Below are 22,733 nucleotides of genomic sequence, written 5' to 3' on the forward strand. Positions count from 1 at the left end.
AATAGCAGCTGTGGGACTAGGGCCAGATTCCCTATGATTTGTTTTTACAGGATCCAGACGTTTTGCAAAATTGTTTTGGTATTTATGGGAAAAAAATCTCTGGGGGAAGCCCAACCCCCGCGTGTAACCAGGCGCAGCCACTGGCTGTGGACACGTACTGCACTGGAGCGGGGTTTTCCGTAACTAGGTCGCTGGCGAGGCGGCTGTGGGAAGTTACAAAAAACAGCCTCAGGGGAAGGAGGGAGCCGAGTCGAGCCGAGCTGGGAGGGAGGGAGGGGTGCGAGCTTTAGTCTTTGCGGTTTGCAACTCTCCCCGAGAAGGAAGACACACTCAGAGTTACACCGCCGAGATACAGCAAGGGGAGGAGAGGGGGAAACAAAAGTTTGTGGAGATCGTCAAGATGGGAGAAGACGGAGTGCAAGCGGAGAAAAGTAGCACCGAGGCCGTCCAGGGAAGCACGGAGCCCAGCCCGCCACCCAGCCCGAGCCTGGACTCCAGCACGCCTCCCAGCCCGGCTCCCGGCCACGTTGCCGGGCCGATCAAGGCCGAGTCGATCCGGGAGGGCTCGCAAGTTAACGCCATCACCGTTCTGGCTCTGCTGGACAAGCTGGTCAACATGCTGGACACGGTGCAGGACAACCAGAAGAAGATGGAGCACCGGCAGATCGGGGTGGAGAGCTCGGTGAAGGGCATCCAGAGCGACATCACCAAACTGTCCAAGAGTCACAGCACCACCAGCAACACCGTCAACAAGCTGCTGGACAAATCGCGCAAAGTCAGCACCAACGTCAAGGAGATGCGGGAGCGCCTGGACAAGCAGACGGCGCAGGTGAAGAAGCTGGAGACCAACCAGGCGCAGCTCCTGAAGAAGAACAACTTCCGAGTGTTGATCTTCCAGGTAAGGTTGGGGGCGGACCGCCGTCTCGGTGCAAAGTGCAGCTGGTTGCATCAGTCACCGAGACACCTTGCAATTTATTAGAGAGTGATGCCGATCATTAAACGGTGTTTACAGCGCACACTCGCTTCAGATCCGAATGAAAACTGAGTGGTTGCAATATCTGCCCACTGACTGCAAAAACCTCATTCCTGTCAGTTACTTATTTTATGTGAGTTTCAGAAATTAACCTGCACTCTGTTTTAGAGTTGGGAGTTGTTTACGAATTGCACTAGTCCAGCTCTTTCGATCCATAATTGCCTGACCTGGGCACAAATAATTCTTTAAAGAAAGGATTATGAGTGGTAAACATAATACGCAATGTGTTGCATATTTGGGCCTTTACACCCTTTATATTCGGTGAAAGCCGCAAAACAAATGCTATTTCGGACGGCTTCTATTTTGCAAGAATGATCAAAACAGTTTCTCTCCCCTCACATAACATATGTTTGAAGTGTTAGCAGTTTCACCATCACGGTCCCCGCCCTATCTCATGAATCCTGGTGGCAGTGAAGGACTGCACTTCCATGTCGTTATGTCGCGGACTGATCTCCGATCCTGCTGTGTGAGCAGGTATGGGGTGGGGTGTGTCAGGCAATCTGCAGTGAAAACATTTCTCGTGTTCGTACAGTAAGAGGGCGGGCTGTGCTTGTGCTGTCAACTCGCTGACGCGGGACCAGTGCTTTGCATTTTTCCGGGAAGGGTGGGACGGGGTTGGAATGCAAGCAGTAAAATGTGTACCCATCCTGGCTGAAACTGTACACCTCAAAACAGCTTTTAAAATACATTCCAAATGTGTAGAATTAATTTGGTGTTTGTGAAACTGATCTGTTTGAAGTTGTCCGAGACTGTGTAAATTTTCATTAACCACTTGACCGAGATTGTAGCAGAATGAGTCACGGCATTTTTTTTTCCAATTTAAGTAATTGTGGGTGGACACTTATTTAATTTCAGATTTACAGCAGCCGCAGTATTTGGCTTTTGATTTCTAGGACCTTGATAGCTTCTCCCTCTAACGTTCTAGATTTGATTTTGAAGAAAAGGAATATTAAAATACCATATGTCATAACAAGAATTACCAACCAGCTTGCGTTGTGGATTGTACTTGTCTTTCAAGCGTACCTTTTAGCAACAGGGCCTTAATTGGCAAATTAAACGATGCGTTTACTCCTGAAGGTAAATAAAGTATAAGGGTTTAGGTTAATGTAGAGCCATTAGGAACCTCAACCTGAACCAAGAGTGCTCGGAAATGAGGGGGGGAAGAGTCAGGGCCGAGATATATGAAGTCAACAGAACAAAAGTAAATTTTAAATGAAGAGTAATTACAACAAATGACAGCTAATTTTATCTTTCATTGTTGGCGCATTTCCAATTTCTTCTGATTCTGTAGACTAACCCAGACTTTTGGATTGTGGTTCTCAAACTTTCAGTCGTCATTTGTTAGTGCTTATTATCGCGCTCAGAACCTGCTAACATTTCCCAATGCAATCAAATTTGCTTTAATTCCAAAAAAATAGTTTATCCTAGCCTTACTGTGAAATTCACACATACCCCCAGATCAATGTGCTCATAATTAAAGTCAGTTTCATCCCTCAGTTTACTACTGTGTGTGTATTTTTTTTAATCAGTTATAATGTAATTCAATCGCCTTTTTGCTATAGAACACATTCAAGCAATAAATATAGATAGCTGGCTGTTAAAAGGAGGCAAAATATTGAAGTGCTAAGCAGAGGCAATTTTGTTAAGTAGATTTTTTTTTATTAAACAGCCATAGTTTTGTTTAAGTTTATGGGCTAGTGAGCAACTGTTGATTTTAAACTTGGTGAATCCTTGCAGGAGGAAGCGGAGATCCCAGCCAACCTTTTTGTTGAAAAGCCGAAAGAAGACGCGGCAGAGGAAGAATGTGTGGACGCGAACAAAGCCGTGGAAGATACCCCTCCATCACGGGAGCTGTCCTCGGACGAAGACATCCACGAAGGTGAGGACAACGACGAAATACACGATGGGGATAAATTGGAAAAGCTAGAGCAATCCAGGGCTGCGAAAATCAAGAGATCAAGTATGAAGAAAGTTGACAGCATCAAGAAAGCCTTTTCCCGCGAGAACATTGAGAAAAGGATGAATAAGTTTGGCACGAAGATTGTGTCTCCCGAGAGACGAGAGAAGATTAAGAAGTCGCTCACCCCAAACCAACAGAAGCCGCACTCAGCTAAGTCCTCCAGCTTCAAAGTAACGCCCATGACTTTCAAGGTGAAAAAGGTTAGGAACGGGGAGACGCCTCCGCAGAGCCCCAGCGACACGGTCGTCACACTGGAAGCCAACCCATCAGGTCCTGCTGAAGACGATGTGTTCCCCGAAGCGCACTTGGAAATATCCCCCAGCACTTTAACAGCCGACGAAGCTAAAGAGACGGCAGAAAAGGAAATGAAAGAGGCGGAACTTGCGATGGAAAGCAGTAACAGCCGGGGCGTTGTGATGAAGGCGGAAAGCACAGAGGAGGCCGAGATCCTGCTGGAGGGCCTCCCCGAAAACCAGCAAGAAGACGATGCAAAACACACAGGATCGAATATAGAGCTGCACATTGAGGAGCCAGACGAGCCCGCTGTTTTGCAGATACAGCAAACGGCCTAAACCTCCGGAGAGTGGCCCAATGAACCTCCAGTTATATATGAAAATCATGCTTGTGATAGTTATTATTAGCTACTGTAACCCTACAGGGAGTTCACGGCTAGCCTAGAGAGACTGAAGCATGTTGGGGGAGGGAAGGTGAAAGGTTAAAGATAGAAAGTAACAGTGGGATATGAACAAACAGCACTGGGATAGGTTTATAAAATTGTATATTTGACGGTATTTGGTGAGGAAGCAAACTCTCTGGACAAAGTTTGTGTTATTTGGGTTTTATACTTGCAGGTCTGTATGAAAGCTGTAGAACAGACACCAAGACAATTTACATTATAATTATTTGAAATGTATCTGTTTTATACATACAACCGCTCTATTTTGATTCATATTGGTAAACTATTTAGGTAGACGCCAATTTTCTAAAAAAAAAATTGAAAAGAATCATGCATAAAACTGAGGAACTCAAGGAAACTTCGACTAAAAAGGAAATAGTACTGCATCTCTACTCCCTGTACCAATGTAAACAGTTCAGCTACGCCGGTGCCAAGTGGTGTCATTTCATGGCCTGTGTAACGCAGATGAATTCCAGCTTCTTTCACCCTTTATTGCTAATTGAGAATAGCTTTTCTGAGATAAATTGCCACAATAAATATATATTCTAATTGTCTTCACATATAATATATTGCTTGGTGAACGTTCTTCTTCTTCAGTTATTTTCCTGTTTGCTATTAAACAAAATGAAAGCCAAGAAATGTTTTATAACTGTAACTAAGTATCCAAGCCTGAAGAGTAAATAAAAAGAATTAAAAGTGGATCCCTGCCTGTTATTCCTTGCTACTAACATTATGGTAATCGTTCATTAATAATATGATGGTAATTGGCCATTGTTTATTTCAAATGCAGTGTAGAATATATATCTTCCTGCGTTCATGCTTAATTCCTTTAGGTGGTTGCGCCTGTTATCCAGATTAATTGACTATCATTTCAAGCGCAGTGAGTCTGATGGTGACAAGCAGGAGAATACTTATGAGTACATCGACTGACAGTTTGGGTACTGATGCACATCTCCAAGAGGTGAATGATGTAAAATACTGTTTATTTGCCAGCATTTCTATGTAACAGAAAAGGCTGTGTTGACAAGCAGTGACTGTCAAAACAGGATACTATTTCCTACTAGGATTACACATTAATAACAACTGTATTCCTCTACTTGTCAGTAAAAGCTGAAATTTGACCATAAGTTTTTCACTATAAAACTGCTAGATCAGTGTTGCAGATTCTGAATAACTAGGGCTGGATATGTTTATTAGTGAGCATTACATTTTTTGCCCCATCCTTTTGTAGGCAATGTTGTGATTACATCATTCTGGGTAAGGAAATGTGTTCTACCTTTTTGTGTTGAACAAAAACAACTTGTATTTATTTAGAGCCTCTAACGTAGAAAAACATCACAAGGTCTTCACAGAGAAAAAAGGAATGGGGAACCAAAGAGAGTTCTTAGGAGGGGTTACTGAAAGCCTGGTGAAAGAGGTGGGTTTTGGAGAGGAGAGGTTGGGGGGGGGAAGGGGGAGGGGGGCAGAATCCTAGGGCCATATAGGGCTGAAGGCAAGTTCATTGATAGGGCAATTGGAGGAGGTGGATGCAAAATAGGCCAGAGCCTGACTTGAGAGTTCTGGGGAGGTTGTAGGGCTGGAGGTGGTTACTGAGATAGGAAGAAATAAGCCCATCAAGGGATTTCTGGGATGTGAATTTAAAATTGAAGGTGTTGGGCAACCTGGAGGCAACGTGGACAGGAGTGATAGGTGAGTGGGACTTGGTGCCAGATGGGGAGGGACGGTGATCGGAGAAAACCACATTATGACATGAAGATAAGGAACTGCTGCAGATCGATCCGGATTATTGTTGGCAGTGTTTAATTTGTAGAACTGTGTGCCACAAGCCAGTTTTAATAAATAATTGCTAATGTAAAGGTTAGAAGCCGGGCGATTTATTGTCACACTACTGCAGTTTAAAGGATCAATTATACTGATTAATGCAAAGCTCTTCTTGAAGCCTCATAGAGTCAGAGTGCCACCTGCTGACCGAGCTACACATTTCACCATTAATATCCCGAGACTCCAAGAGGCCATAGCAATGCTTAAAGCGGCATGTTATTTGTACAAAAATATTTTGTGTGGAGCATCGTGTTTTACTTATAAATCAGCATATCACCCCAGACCAGCCCCATATCCTTCAATTCTGTAATAATAACACCTTTGAGTGGCTGGTTTCTTTCAACTTATTAGTGTCTCCTAGGTTTGTATCAAAAATCTGGTCAGCATTCACCGCTGAACTCAATAAAAAGCTGCCCACAAAGATTTCCTAATTTCCGATGTCAGTTTCAATTTGGCGCCATCTACAGTGGATCTGTGGTGTACAGGAACAGGGCAGGCAGCAAACAGGCTGATCAGCCAATCAGATTGAAGAATTCTCACAGACAGCAAAGCAGGAAGTAAAAAGCAGGGAATATAAATCATTTAAATCTTTGTACAGAAAGCAAAATAAAGATTGGAACATACACATGAGATAAAGGGAGAAGCTTAAATATCATTTAAAAAATCTTTAGAAAAATAAAAATGAATTAACATTGTTTTTTAATCTGCAATTTTTAAATGTTCTTCTGAGGAAATGAGACTCCACACTTGTAAAATTACCTTTTCACGGCCAGAGAGGTTGTTCCACAGTAATTAAGACTTAGTATGCCGTTAAAATCTCAGTTACCTCTGATTGAACAAGACTTCATTGGATTTTACAGCGAGGATAGTGCGTAAATAGTTGAAGTTCACATCAAATCACTGATTGTGTTGATTCCATCTGCGAAGACTGCAACAGCGCACCCTGTGGAGGAGCAGGGTATCTGACAGCACGTTCCAGATTTCCACTTTTAACTGTGAATGCACGGACGCAGAAGTTGTCAGTTTTACCCTCTAATAACGGCGACGCTGACGGACTCGCCTTTATTACTACTGCAAATTCTGGGCCATTTTCTTACAGGGGCTGGAATATTGATTGGGGCGGAAACTTTCCTGCCCTTCAGTCTGAAAAACAACCATTCACCACTACTCTCTGCTTTCTGCCCCTTAGCCAATGCTGTCACTGTCCTTTTAATCACAAATGGAATCAAACATCTCTTCTGTCTCTACCACTACTTTCAATGTCTGGCTGCTAGCTTTTATTGAATTGTGGGCCTCACAGTGGACAGGCACCTCTACTCTTCCAGTACTATGCCGGACACCTTTATTGAGGAAGTCTGATTCAAATGTCACTGAAGCTGGAATTCAAACCCAGATACTCCAGTGCCTGGAGTTACACAGCCTTGAAACTAAGGTAAATTCAAAAGTAGCACGTATATATTAAGGAGGAGTAGGATTTAAAAGCCAGGCCAATAAATGCATAGTTGGAATAAAATGTAAATACCTTTGAATAAAAATACCCACACTAGCAGCACGGTGGCATAGTGGTTAGCACTGTTGCCTCACAGCGCCAGGGACCCGGGTTCAAATCTGGTCTCGGGCGACTGTCTGTGTGGAGTTTGCACATTCTCCCCGTGTTTGCGTGGGTTTCCTCTGGGTGCTCTGGTTTCCTCCCACAGTCCAAAGATGTGTGGGTTAGGTTGATTGGCCATGATAAATTGACCCTTAGTGTTAGGGGGATTAAATACGTGAGGTTATGGGGATAGGGTGGGATATGTGTTGGTATAGGGGTTACGGGAATCGGGTGGGATATGTGTCGGTGCAGGCTCGATGGGCCGAAATGGCCTCTATCTGCACTGTGGGGTTTCTGTGATTCTGTGAAAACAACCAAGGTGCTCTAATGGATGTCAATAAAAGCACAGCAAATGGGATAGTTAAAGAAAAAATTAAACAAAACAGGTAACTTTTTGTTGTTTAGGAATAGTGTAAGTGGAGAACACGGATTCTCTTTTGTTAGTTTGGAAGCACACTGATTTCTGGTCCGGGCGGTTGTGAATTATAAGCCAGTGGGTTTTCGAAATTCAATTTTGTGAAAGAAAACTGTAAATATATCGGCACACCTTGTCCTAAATCACTCAAAAGACAGCACGATCTGCCTCAGGGTCGTTGGCGCTATCGCTGTAGTAAATATCTTATTATTGGCAACAGAACACTGCTTATCAAGATAGAGGGGGAAGTAAAATGCGGAACTTTGCCTCAGATGCTATTGGTATCAATACTGCGGGTATGGAATATTCGTCCTCAACCTTTCTTTTATTGGCGATGGCAGCTCCTTCCCAACAGAAAACTTACATATTTGTGTTTCTTGCCCGGCACCTTATCACTAGCTATACATTTTAAGAACTGATGCACGTCACTCCAGCTGTCAAAAACCCTGAATTCAGTGAATCAATGATAGCTATGCTAAGTATTTGGTGGCCTGCTGCCCTCTAGTGATCTGTAACGAATCAGCAGCAGCGCTCATTGTACCAGAATGCCCACCCCTATAACCTTACACCAGTAACCAGAATGCTCGGTGAACGACAGATACGCCGACAGAAATATCAGATTTCACGTTAGGACCTCACGGACCCCTTGGTAAGCTCTCACAGATTCCCCAGGGGTCCATGGACCTCGACTTGAATAACAGCCGAGCTCTTACCCCAGAAATGATACGGCGGCGCAAGGGATGAGGTTTACTGCAGCCCCAGTGAGTTCCCTGGGCTGGATGTGCAGTCGATATCCGAAGTGTGCATGATAAAATCCCGTCACATCAAAAAACTTGCATTTAGGTAGCGCGCGTTAGGTAAAAATGAGAGCTTCCCAAACTGGAGGTAAACACCGGCCAGAAACAAAAGTGGGTATTTTCCGTGGAGAGGCAAACGCATAGGCAAAGAAATGGGGTTTAATAAGGCTGACGAAGAGCGGGGAAGGTGCGGATGGTAGGAGCAGTCGGCCATTCCGCCCCTCGAACCTGCTCCGCCATTCAATGAGCATCCCTACCTCAACTCCATTCAGCCTCGAGCTCCATGTCCTGATACCCTTACCTAATAAAAGATGCTTGGAAGAAAATTGCAGGGAATCCGCCACCACTGGTGAAGCATTTATCTCACTCGAGATATCCTCCCCCGCCAATTGCGCTTCAACCATCCAGCCCTTTAAATATAATTTCATTGAAGTATCTTGGGTTAAATGTTTTCCAAGTAAAAAAGGGGTGGTTAAGTGAATGAAGGGTTAGGGAAGTAAAATGAAGATTGCATCTATCCCACTGGTACAGCGGCCCCCTCGTAGTACAATAGCTGCATTGTTTGCAGGTTTGTCAATTAACTTGCTGCCCAGTGAGTAAAATAGTTTCTGAAGGTTCTCAACACTGGAATTTCAGACTGTACAGACCTAGTGTGGAGCCCTAAAGACTAGACCGAATATGTATGGCCTTGCCCCTTCCTCTCTGTAACCTCCTCCAGCCCTGATACTCCATAGATCGCTGCACTGCCCCAATTCTGGCCTGTTGTGCATCCCCGATTTTCATTGCTCCACCATGGGCAGCTATGCCTTCATATGTGGAAGCCCCAAGTTCTGGAATTCTCTCCCTAAGCCTCTCTACCTCTTCAAGACGCTCCTTAAAACCTACCTCTTTGACCAAGCTTTTGGTCGCTTGCCCTATTATCTCAAGTGGCTCATTTGGAGCATTTTACGACAGTGAAGACGCTATATAAATGCAATATATACACACACACAATTAAAATATCTGGGCAACGTTACCCATTTTTTAAAACGCCACGGGGAGGACAAAATTACATATGTTAACTGATGTGACCTGCATAATTGTATCTACTATAAGGAAACGTAAACTGACAGTAAAGGTCACCGGCCTCTTGAATTGAGTGTGCATTTAAATCATGTGCATCGGGTTGAAAAAGCCAAGTTGCATTTTACTTCCAAGTATCGTGAAGCACTGTGCCTGCCGATCCGCTAAAATATATTGGATGAACTGCGCCTCGTGTTTAAGGGATAATAGTCCCTATAACAATTTGTTAATGACACCTCCAACTGTAAAAAAGAAAAACACACGTTAAATATTCCAGAAGGAAACGTAAGTAGCAGGAACAGAAAATAATGGTCAAGCAATGAGATGGATGTCGTGTGCGATGTGTTTCATGTGTTCACTTTGAATTGTGGCAGTTCCTTGGATAACTGCAAGAATTGCTGCAGCTTTCGGAGCCTGTGAGCACCGAGGCTACTCTCCCTGTGCACACTAGGACCAACTAAGATAGCAAGGATAACTACAGCAGCTACGTTGATGGGAAAATAAATCCATAAAAGGTGGGAGACAAAATACTGCAAAAGTAAAATAGTGCAACTATCCAGCAGGTCAGTCGCCATCTGCTGGAGAGTTGACGCTGTGGATAGAGGCTCGGTCCCAAGCGTCACTCAACCTCCTCTGTTGGTAGGCGCAGACTATCCTCAGGCTAGTTCCAGCATTTTGGGGGCTTTGCTTCAAATTGCCAACTTTTTCATTATTTAAAAAAATATGCACTTTATGTGCCAGTTAACTTGGTCCCTATGACGTGATAATGGGTGTAAGGTGTGTATTTATAAATTCACCCCCTATGGGGCAGGTGAAGAGAAAGATGTAGTAGCCAACAGCTCCTGCATTACCATCTGTACCCTGTCAAGATCAGTCCCTCTAGCAACAAGAGTGAACAAGTGTACTCCTATTCCAATATCTCAAACCCAACCTATAAAGAGCAACCCAACTACAAAGTGTAACAAGTTTTCATTCCTTGCAGTAGGTAGGGATGAAAGATTGCTCAAATCTATTGTGCTTTGGGCAGCAGATTTTCCCCTCAATCTTTAAAAATGTGAACTTTTCCCTAATTCACTATACCACCCAAGCCCCTCAAATTGGAAAATGATACTATACTCCCTCCAATGAATCATCACACGGCATGGAATTATTCAAAAGACCATGTATAGAAACAAAATGGAACCCATCTTCAAACCTTTTCATAAATTGCCATTGTAATTATTTCATTTTAAGGGTTCAGCACGCTAGTGGCTGTAGCCATCATCTACTGAAATGTGTTCACTCATAGGCCAAGGGTAAATTAAGGCACTAGCACCTCACACATAAATGGTGACAAAAACCAAGTTGTTTTACATACTCAAAATAAGCATAGAAATTAGATTCATCAGCAGCTGAAAAAAACAGGCTGCAACAATAGACAGACTTGCTATATACAGCCACAACACCTGTTTTCTGTTCCATCATAGTCCTCTGTATCCCCAAATACATCTCATTGTCCCATACATATTGCAACAGCTAGAACTTTAATACACAAATGTGAAGCATTCCAAACCTGGTGCATGCCAAACCTGGCATCAGTCAGTTTCACCAACTTCCAGAAATGCTAAGAGTGCTTGTGTGTAACTTAAATCCTTGGCTATGGATTATACACAACTTTGTTATTAATGATAACATTCTCCTATTAAGGCACTATCCATAGTTTGCATGAGTACTTTTGCTAACTCCTAGCAAAAGCACATTAGATATAGATAAATTAATCATAATTACAATACAGAAAGTTTCCCCAATTGGCTGTGCGCTGCAGAGGTACGCTGACCAGGAAAGGCCCAGCTTTGATCCCCACTGTATGGAGATCATTGATCTCAGGTATGGCAGCAATAGGAGCATTACAAGTAATCTCCGCAGTTTTGCATTAGGGAAAGGCGGGTCACAAAAACAGCCACAAATCCTACTGCCGAGCACAATCCGGCAGTCCTGCTCAGTCAGCGGTGCGCAGAACTCAACTGCTGCCAGGCACTGTCAGAGAACATACAGGGAGAACGGCCACTTGGGCAAGGTAGTGGAGGCCAATGGCACCAAACCCAATGTGGAGGAGCAGAAATAGAAAATATACAAATAAAAAACATCCAAACTACCTCCCCCTATTCTTATACATACTGATTTGATAACCCTAAATTAATTGGGCACTAGAATATATTTACTTAGAATGGCTTCCTTAATAAAACTACATTTTTTAGCAAAATTCTAATCATCTAGGTATTAAGAATAAGAATTTGGTTGATATGAATTAGCCAGTACTTAAATCCTTGGCTATGGATTATACACACAACTTTGTTATTAAGTATTAGAATTTCCATTTGATTATTTTACCATAAATTCTGAATTTATGTATTTAATTGTAATAAATGTTTTTTGTTAAAGAAAACACTCACTTCTAGTAAATCCATGAAGTCTTTTTAAGGCAGCTTAAAATGTTGGCTTTTCTATGATGCAGATTTCCCCAACAGCTTTAACATGACCCACATGTTCCATAGAAAATTATTGTTACCATTCTTGCTGTAGACTTCAGCGGTTCCAAATTTAGTATTGGTTTGATATGGATTTTATGGGCAAGAAGCTGTAAAGGCTGTGCCCAGTCCCTTTACAGCATTCAAGTGAAGGATTATTAACCCAGAAAAACAGATTGACAAGTAAAATAAAACATGCGCACATTCGGTTGCCGGGGGGGGGGGGGGGGGGCGGCTGCAAACCTTCTTTGTGCAGAGAGGTATAAAGAAAGAACCTCAGGGCAGCCCAAAGTGTTTTACAACCAATGAGGTACATTTGAATTGTAGGCACTGTTGTAATGTAGGCAAGTGTGGTAGCTCATTTGCACACTCATGGTCCCACAGGCAACAATGAAATGCTGACCGGGGCACCGGAAAAACACCCCTACTCCTCTTCAAATGGGATTTTTACATTCACCGAGGTGGCAGACTTGGCCTCAGTTTAACATCTCATCTGAAAGACGACACCTGACAGTGCAGCATCCAGGACAGCAGTGGTGATGGTGTATTCAAGTGTTGAGAGGAAGGCTTGAACACATGATCACCATCAATTATCTTAAACAAAACTAGGCAGAATATAAAAACAGTAAAGAAACAACAGGCAACTTGGACTGGAAGCAAAACATTACTACTTTCTACAGCTTAACACTGAAGGGTCTAAGCAGAGTAAATTTCCCATCTACTTTTCTGTATGTGCTCATTAAAATTCATGTATAAACAGACATGTTAAATCAGACTTGAGCAATTACACAATTCACATCAGGCAGTAACAAACATTTATGGCCATATTGGTAGAAGTACTTGCTGTGTTAGTTCAAATCCAATGTCAGACTGCATAGGTGTATATTATTGCAGCATACCACCCCAAGTGTTAGAACTAATTGCTGCCCAATAATAAAAATTAAGTTTCATAATACCTTTCCACTTATGCTTTGAACTACAGCTGGTTGCACTTAAAAAAAAAAAAAAAAAAAAAGTCCTGTGGCATTTTCTCTTAATATTCCCCTCCCCAGGCATGTTAAGAAAGGAACTTGTGCTCGGGTAGTCAGATGCCAGCTACCTTCAGTTCTTAGTGGCCATTCCTCCCTCAGAATGTATAGCAGCAGGGTTGGATGGAGAATTCCAACCAAGCTCCATCCTGCACTCTTCCAATAGGAGTCATTGCTTAGCAGCCAGAAGCAGGAACCCTGTTATTTTCCCCTCCACTGACCCAGGGACACAAACCAGTTGTATCACCACTGCCATTTTGGCTAGATTAGAGACTATAGATTAAACCCAAGCTCCACCCATTCTGTACAGTTCATTTCTAGTAAGCAATAGCTTTAACATTGCATAGCAACTTCCTGCAATGCCATCATAAACCACTTGAAGGGATGTATCCTTTTCATAAATTTAGTATAGGTTACATGAGCAAGATGCAACCTTTCAACACTCCTGATCACAGTACAGGTGACATAATACCCTTCACTACATGCTATCAGTAATTGAATTTGTGATTTTATTGACATTTTAAATCTAAAATTAACTGTTTTCCCTTGCTGCTCTCAAGAGACAACCACCTCTACTTACACAACTCATTTTCAGACCATAAGGTAATAAGTCTTGCGCAGCTTGAATACTGCAAGACACCTCAACTATTAAGGAGTCAATGTTTTACAGTTCAAAACCCCACCTTAAAATGAAGAGGGTTAAAACAAAACACACATACAAACTCAGTTTTATATAAAAAAAAAATAAAAGTGCATCAAGTGGATTCAAGTAGGGTGTAGAGTTGAACAAGGTTTGTATATACATATGGCACAGGTCATCTTTTGAATGCTCTACGTGGGTCTCTTCCATTGCTAACAGTTGCAGATCCTTGAGCTAGAGTCATCTGTGGCTGACTTATTGGTCCCCGTCCATTGCTTCTTCCACCACCTACAAAGTTAGGGTTCTGTTGCTGCTGATGGTTATTGCTTGATGGGGGAAGTCCCCCGTGCAATGCTGCACTTTGAGAGCCATTTCCTAAACAAAAATTATTAATAAAATCCTTGACATTAATGCTTTTATATGTTGAGCAAAACAAGATTGTACACTTTAAACAAGTCACAGCATTAAAAGAAACAAGAACTACAAGCTTCCAAGTAAAATCCATAAACATGTTCCACTCAGGTTGGTCACACTCCACAAGAGTGAAGCAATGGCTGATTAATCCTGCTCACAATGAAATGTGAATCACATTTTCATGACCAACAGTTTAATACATTATGAAGAGGACAATAGCAGCAGCAATGAACATTGTATTTACTCATTTGAAGTTAAATAAAGTTTACCACATTCAACCTGATGAATCAAAAGTTGTATAGAACAGAAGACTGTTTAAGAATGTGGGTAAACAAATTTCCTGCAGAATCTCACCAGCTTCAAGTTAAACAAAATGGTGAAGAGCAGTCCTGAGTTAGTTGGTTTAAGGATTCTTCAGATCAAGGGCAATACAATGAATGATTGGATACACAATGTGTACCATTTATACTTCCGTTCATTATGGTTTTAAGAACAATCTGAATATTGGTTTGATAGTGGTCAATGCTTTTCAAAGCAGGAGGAAGAAAGATGGGCAAGCACACAAGCTAGACAGCCTTGTACAACAGTGAGGTTCCTAAATATTAGCAGACGATAGATTGTTCTGCACTGGCCATTATTGTCATGTCCCCATTTGAATTCAGATAGATTTACAGTAGTCACTACAGTATAACACTCCAAATATCACTTCTACATTAATGGTACTGAACAAGAGGCCCAGTCAAGGTACACAAATTCACCACCCAACGCCTGATTATAGGACAAGCTGCCAAGCTTGGGCTCTCCCCGCCCCACTTCTCTATGACAGCAACACAATCTGAATACTCCTTTAACTCTCCTACTTTGACAATCAAAAATTGTCAAACTTGTTATTTTCCCCATAAAGGGTCATTTACTTGACTCCTTCATAAAGATTTAATCAAAAGCCAGTTTACTAAACTGCCAGGTCTCAGAATCTTCAATCTATTGAACAGTGAACTTTTTTATTATTCATTCACAGGGTGTGGACAACCCTACTTTCCCTCGAGAAGGTGGTGGTGAGCTGCCTTCTTGAATACAACCGAGTGGCTTGCTAGACTATTTCAGAGGGCAGTTAAGAGTCAACCAGTGCTGTGGGTCTGGAGTCACATAGGCCAGACTGGGTAAGGACGGCAGATTTCCTTCCGTAAAAGGACATTAGTGAACCAGATGGGTTTTTACGACAATCCAGTAGTTTCATTACTGATTAGCTTTTTTAAATTCCAGATTTATTTAATTTAATTAATTGAATCCTGTGGTGGGATTTGAACTCTCATCTCCAGATCATTATTCCAGACCTCTGGATTACTAGTCCAGTAACAACCACTATGCTACTGATCAACAGGTGGTGACTGACTACAGACCCCAAGGTTCAAGTGGCCAGGACCATGATACCAGGGCCAGTTTATCTGAAACCTCAAGATAATCAGTACACAAAATGTTAACGTACAGGAAACTTTGTGCTATCCGGCACCGACAGGACCGAGCTGCTGCCGTTCCCTCAAAACTGCCGTACACTCCAGAGCTAATGCTGAAACATACGGAGATTTTCATCTCCGTATGAATCAACAAACCCTGTTGCTTAGCAACAACCTCAACAGTCAGCAAGCGTCTCTGTAGCGTCTCTAGCTGAAGCTGTTGCTTAGCTACAGACCTTGCACAGCTTGACTGTTCAACAAAAAAAAAGCAAAGAAACGAAAAGAATAAAAAACGGCTCCTGATTTTTACCGGCGGCTCAAGCTTGCTGGATGGTTCGCCTCCAGATAACAGTTTCCTGTATTTACCATACAACTAAAATTATGGGGCAGAATTTCCAGAGTTCTTCCTGTTGTGACTGGTGGAAGCTGAAGAGAAATAATTTGCCTTTGGGGTTTGTTGATTTCCACCAAAGCAGGAGATTGGATCAACTTTCTCCAATTATACTGCTATAGCTTTACCATTATGTGTGGTTGTGGGGGGGGGGGGGGGGGGGGGGAAAAAGGAGAATAACTCAACATTTATCCCATGGCATCAAATTAGGGACAGGTGCAGAAGTCAGGTTATGACCAGTCAGCTACTGTGGCTCCCAAATTTCCAATGGACAATTTTAAACAATTATATTTCAACATTTGATGTATAAAAAGTATTGAAGCTTTTCACCTCAGGACAGTGAGCATTTGTCAACTGAATATCCATGGGATGCTCCAGCAGTCCAAATACAATAGATTTATTTCTTTCCTCCTCCTCCCCACACTTGATGCAGCTTGTTTAAAGTCAGTTAGCAGCACACTGGAGCAAAGGCAGCATCACAACTAAATCTGATCCTTTTGTCCTCACCTTAGAATAAATCTTGTAGCACAGGAGGCCATTTAGCCCATCACACCTGTGCCAGCTTTGAAAGAGCTGCCCAATTTAGTCCCGTACCATCATAACCCTGCAAATTAGTCCTCTTCAAGTCCATGTCCAATTGCCGATTAAAAGTTCCTGAATCTGATTCCACCACCCTGTCAGGTGTTCCAGATCTTAACACTGAAGAAATTTCTCATTTCCCCTCTTGCTCTTTTGCCAATTATTTTAAATCTATGACCTCTGGTTACTGACCCACTTGCCAAAAGAAATAGTTCTCCCTATTTACACTATCAAAACCCCTCAATTTTGAATACCTCTATTAGGTCTCGCCTTAACCTTCTCCAAGGAGAACAATCCCAGCTTCTCCACTCTACATAACTGAACTCCCCTCATCTCTGGTATCATCCTGATTAACCTCCTCCACCCTCTCCAGGGCCTTGGCATCTTTCCTAAAGTGTGGTGCCCAGAATTATACACAATACTCCAGCTGAGGCTAAACCAGAGATAGGTTTAGCATGACTTCCTGGTTTTGTATTTATTGACCCCATTTACAGAGCCAAGTATCCCATACACTAACACATGTACCACACTACTTTCATCAACCCTTTGTTACTTCAAAAGGTTTAGTCAGACATGATCTGCCTTTAACAAATCTGTGCTGGCTGTCCCTTATTAACCCATGCTTCAAGTGAAAATTAATTTTGTCCTTGACAATTGTTTCTAGTAGTTTTTCCACCACTGACATTAGACTGGTTGGCATGTCCACACACTTTCCAGCAGGATTTATTGGATAGTGATCAGGAGCAGGAAAGCCTCGTCGTTTTTCACTCCACCTACCTGCCCAAGAGAAGGTGAAGCCAATTATAACAGTCCTACCACCAAGATCTGAACTCAGCACAGACCAAGAATCAAAGCTGGGATTTTATGATCTGCATAGCTCAGTTAGTCTTCATTGAAGGAGAGTTGCACACAGCAGGCTAGTGTTTCCTGGCAGCACAACATTGACAGTCAGCAACACAGGCATCATGGTCAGGCAGGCAGAAGAATTTGAGGAAAAAACGTAACGTTAAAAAGTAGCTACTTTTCATTGCTTAACTTAGCCAGAAGAAATCTTTTAGGAGCAAAATTGCACATTTTAGCACAGATGGCAAGTTTTCCTGCAGAACAGGCCACAAACAGCAGAGAAGCAATGATCTATTGGAATTTGGAGCACAACAGACTGAAGAGAGAAAAGAAAGAGGGAGAGAAGGACAGAGGAAAACCAGCATGGACACTGCAGTGATCATACACAAGGAGTTTTATTCAAGATTGATCTGCATTACCAGCTTACCTGTTTGCATCTGTCCATTTGTAGCCAGCTGACTAGGAGGAGAATTGTTTCTATGTTCACTTTGTGCCTTGATAAAACATTTAAATATTATTGAATGAAAGAGCAGCACCACATGGATAAGGAGGAATAAAAGCTCCATAGTAAAAAAAGATTAGAGATTGAATTAAATTATGTTTTTTGAAATTTAAGTTAAAGATGACCACTGACAACATGCATGCTTTCAGCAGTCCTAATGTCACTTACAACTTTGTTTGTTTGGTTCATCTGGTTGAGGTATTCTGGATTTGGTTCACTAAAGTTGGGTACTTCAGAATATACCATACAAAACCTATCACAATAAAAGATTAAAGTGTTAAACTCTGCTCAACAGGAAAAAAAAAACTTTAATATTTCTAAAAAGTAGTTGCAAAAAATAGATGAGGGGGAAGAGTTGGAGGAGTTGCAGAGCCAGTTTCTATAATTGCAGTTACGCCATCTGCAGCCAATATATTGACCAGAAAGGGAATGAGGGGAAAAAACATTTCCATCTTTAGGTTACTGTAACATGACTTGTGGTCAAAGCAGCAATGGCACCGAACAACACAGCAGTTTGATACACCCCCCACCCCACCAAGCCTTGCATTGCCAGACATACTAGGATTACAAAAATGGCCGATTGTCACTTCATGCATCAGGTCGGACATCTTCTCAGCAACACAGCCAATGTTTAACGCACCAACTGCTCTTCACCCATCATTTGCTCCTTTCTCCACCTCCTCCTTCCACCCCAAATTTGCCAGGGGACAATGGGAGCAGAAATATTTTTCTTCAGATTACAATATAGTAGTAATGACTTTCAACTATGTAAATGCCGATGCAAATACCTAGCTTAGTGATTATGCACCTTCTGCATTTTTTCTAAATCACATCTTGTAATGTCAAAGAACTCAATACTAAAAAGTAGAGCTTTATTTCACCTCAAGAGGCTTCATAAATCAATACTCCCTCAGCCAAAGCTTAGTGTGCCATGGGGAAAAAAGCAGATGAAATCAAACACAATTGCCAAAACATAAAAGCCCACATTCCCACAGAATGTCAAATTTTATTACAGCCTCTTTGTATATTATAGGCAAGGCAATTGGTTCAGTTTCCACAGAGCAAAACTGAAATCATGCAATGTGATCCCAACACCAGAGAGAGAAAAAAATCCCATTTAATTGATATTCTATTAGTAGCCTTGCCCATAGCCTTTTCCACAAGAACTTCCAATAATTATGCTGCCCTACAGGTCTACCAGCAGGGGATGTACTTCGAAAGGTCAAAGTCAAGTCAGCTCCTTAAAAAGGAAGCAAGCCACAAATTTAGAATTGATCCAAACAATGAAAGCCACAATTGCCCTGTGCCGACCGGGCATAATCCCGAGACATATTTAAACTGCTGCTTGTGGCTGGTTCTATTAACAGACCTCAATTTGTTGCATAGATTTTTCCTCTTAAATCTCAAAATAGGAAATGAACCAGTGAGCAAGCTTATGTATTTCTTCTAGCAACCAAGCTTATTTTCTTTTAGTCTCGTAAAAACTGAATTGCAAAACTCAACAGCAGGAGGGTTGTGGGGCACAAAGTGCTGAAACAGTTCTTTTAAAGCAGTGTCTCCTAATCCTCCCCACTTCCAATTTCCTCTGCTCTCCTGAAGGGCACCAACTCTATTGCGATAAGACCTCAAAAAAGGTACCAGATACTTTCTGGCACTCTGCCCAAGTGGTTATTATATAGGTCAGAGCCATAAGTGAATACTGTCAGGCTATCACACTGTGGCAGACATCACAAGATTAATCCCATCCTGTTGTGTCATCATACTTACTCTCCAATTTTTTGAAGATCTCCACCTCTTCCTGTATACAGCGTCAGGCAATTTTTCCACATTGAAGCATAACTGAACAAGGAAAGGTCATGGAGAAAGTCAGTGAATTAGTAGAATTATAAAACAGCAATTCCAATGTGCTGTACAAATTATATGTATGAAACCAGTAACCAAAATAAGGCCCTTTTGTCCCACTATAATTTGTACAGTAACAATCAAGCACATACTATTACCTCCTCCTGCCACAGGATGGCAGGACACTAATTCAAGGATTCCAAACATCCATCAATGCCACTGCATACAGTAAAGGCATCGTCTTGAATGTTTTAATCCCCTTCTTCAGGATACAGCTTCAAGAGCCACACAGGTGTGGCAAAATCCACCCAAGAATAAGGGAGTCTGAATATCAGGTTGTGCTTCAAACTTGGAAACCCTTTTTTGGGGCTATAACCGCCATAGAATAAAAGGTGATGCTTCAAGGGCAACATTCTGCATGTGGCATGTTACTGTATGCTTTAGCAGCCTCTAATTTCAACACTGCAGCTAAGCAGCACATTCTTCATAGACAGGAAATCTGAATTGAGAAACCTTTTAGGAAAGATACTCCAGCTGTCAGTGGGAAATTTAGCCCCTTCTACATTTTCTTTAAAATCTTCAACACTGCGAGAATATTTGCCAGCATAGGCAACCAGAGACTCAAAATAGAAGACTCATTTTGGTTTCAATATCCTATATTCACAAACCTATAAAGAGGCTTTTAAATGTGCATAAAGCATTTACACAGTCCATTGAGCAATGCTTCCATTAGCAATTAATACAAATTGATGAGCAAACACGACGGAGAGATTTTAAAACGCCCATCAGAAAGTAACTGCAAATGGGTCTACAGGATTACCATGCAGGTCAATAATTTCCCTACTTCAAACCCATTTATATTTTTGTGCTGGTCAAGGGAAGGATGCAAGTGCTGGTAAAAGGGAACACTATTTTTGGCATCCAGTGTTGTCAGAACAAATGAATAATTAGGACAACTTGTTCCCAGAGGTTTAGAACATGGAATGCCTTACCACAAGCAGCTATTGAGGCAGATTACTAAAAAGGAATTGGATAAGCATTTGAAAAATATGAAAGGATACAGGGACAGGTCAAGGTTTAACATGAACAAGCTCTAGTTAAGGAACTAGCACCAGCATAGGCACAATTGGGCCACATGGCAGCCTCCTACGCTGTAATTTCTATGAATTCCCTCTTTATATCCCTCCCATCAAGAAGTTAATGTAGGAGAACAGTTCCACCAGCACCCTCAGGTGGCCATACTTCATGCATGCACCCAGGAGTCGTCAGTGGGCAGTTCAAATATTGGGGCCGCAGTCAAGCCCCATCTTGTCCTCATCCAATTATGGCATGCACCTTAATTCTGAATAAATAAGCCAGACACTCCCTTCACCTTCAATACCAAAGACATTTATATGGAGAACAAAAGCAATTTTTGCTTTCTAGGCTTTTAGCTCTGCACTTTATAGTCACCCAGTCACCAGATCAGAGAAGTTATAGCCCATTCGTTTCAGCAGTTTCAAGAATTTTGTACGATATAGGGCAGTCTTACTGTGTGCCAGATTTATAGGAGTTGTTGATGCCATAGTAAACTGCTAAATAGTTAGTTTCACTCAGAATTAGAGGAAGCCAGACCACGTCAGGTACAAACTAAAGCTGCTGCAGATCCACAGCCAAGGATTTTCAAACGCAGCAAAATAATTAAATCAGAGCATTCTAAAACAATTCCAACTCTTAAATCAACTATGCACATAGTATAAAATATGCACAGTCTACCATTTTGGTTCTTGCTGCAAATATGTATTACCTAGTTATCTTTGTACAGTATCTCATTATCCACTAGATCCTCCAAAGTTCAATCTAAATGTACACTCTCAGGAGCCGCAAGCCTACATTTCGTTGTACTGCACTTGTGCACTAACAATGACAATAAAAGTTGATTTGATTTTTTTTTTTTTAAATCCACAATTAGGCCATAAATCCTCCCCAACTTATGACAGATGTACCCCCACCCTCATAGCAAGGATAGTTGGAGCACCTTCAAATCAGTGATTATCACAGTACTGATCACTGAAGGTCCCTGGTCTACTTTTGAAGAACTTTGGAAGTGTACAGCAGTAATACAAATGGTTATTGGCAAGTATTACACAAAAATCTCTCTTGCCTATCTCCCCAAAATGTAGAATGAAGTGCAACTTTCATGGAAAACTAGTGCAAAATGGTCATTAAAAAACCAGTGTCAAACATGTGGGACTTTGTAGTTTAACTCAAACTAGAGAACCAAAAGTATTAATCATCCATTTTACCATGTGTAGGGAGATCATTTTCCTTTCTGGGCTAGAAAAAACTGCCAAACATCAGAAATAGACAAATGCGTCAAACTGAAGAGCAGCGAGATAAGAAACGTGACTTGCAACACTGAGCAGCACCTAAACCAAGGTGACGTCAGGAAGAATTGTTTCCTGCTTCTCCTACATATCTTAGCGTCATGCTAAGTAGTCTGGCATTCCCCCCTTCAAGCCAAAAGGGTGGAAGCAGAATAAAAAAACAAAAACCCTATACACCATTTTGCAGATTAGGTACAGGAGAACAGACCTTAATGCTGTTATTTGCACTGCAGACCTGCTTCCCGGAGGACATACTAAAACACCGACAGAGGGCCCCCATTGCTGTGGAATCTGCCAGACTTGCATTGAACAGTAGACTCAATGGCACTAGAAAAGGTGAACATATGCAGCTGGTTTAAAGTTGCTGCTTGTGACTGACTGACATACCTTCTCCATGACCAGGGAGGGTAAACCCCCAGTGACTGAGGAGAAATGCATAAACCCTGCAAGCAAAAATATTACTGGCTTATACATATGAGCATGCAACAATGACAGACAGCAAAAGACCCACTGGTCCATCCAGCTTGTCCTGCACAACCACGATGTCTTGTGCATCACAATATATACACACTCCCATCCCACCTGAAAATCATGCGATCTCCTGGGAGAAGCTAAAAACTCAGGCCAATTAAGGGGAAAAGATCAACAGGCCAGTAATGCTGCTCAAATGGCAGCCTCTGCAGCAGAGTGCATCACCAGGGATACTACTATTACTCCTAGAGAAAGAGCTTTTTCACCACTTTTACAAAAAGTGGACTACTGAATTAAACAAAAACATTCTATATACACAGAGCTCCGATTATCTCTGCAGT

General features: G+C 42.0%; 2 protein-coding genes across 2 annotated transcripts in view; one reads left to right on the plus strand and one right to left on the minus strand.

Moving 5' to 3' along the window:
- On the plus strand, window positions 1–4,370 carry LOC147120226 (caveolae-associated protein 2-like). The gene is made up of 2 exons (XM_085985841.1): window positions 1–898; window positions 2,771–4,370. Exons 1-2 carry the CDS (start codon window positions 401–403, stop codon window positions 3,563–3,565), a joined length of 1,293 nt encoding a protein of 430 aa, XP_085841967.1. The 5' UTR covers window positions 1–400; the 3' UTR covers window positions 3,566–4,370.
- The window catches only part of LOC147120227 (SOSS complex subunit B2-like), a 24,391-nt gene continuing 5,637 nt past the window's right edge, over window positions 3,980–22,733 (minus strand). Inside the window, exons 3-6 of the mRNA XM_085985843.1 lie at window positions 19,481–19,552; window positions 17,882–17,966; window positions 17,639–17,705; window positions 3,980–13,905 (exon numbers count right to left, since the gene is read on the minus strand). Of these exons, the coding sequence (XP_085841969.1) occupies window positions 13,706–13,905; window positions 17,639–17,705; window positions 17,882–17,966; window positions 19,481–19,552 (424 nt within the window). The 3' untranslated portion in view covers window positions 3,980–13,705. The remainder of the gene's footprint in view (window positions 13,906–17,638; window positions 17,706–17,881; window positions 17,967–19,480; window positions 19,553–22,733) is intronic.

This window comes from Somniosus microcephalus, chromosome 4, assembly GCF_052327205.1.
Source record: "Somniosus microcephalus isolate GS21.2 chromosome 4, FLI_Smic_1.0, whole genome shotgun sequence".
Classification (NCBI taxonomy): domain Eukaryota; kingdom Metazoa; phylum Chordata; class Chondrichthyes; order Squaliformes; family Somniosidae; genus Somniosus; species Somniosus microcephalus.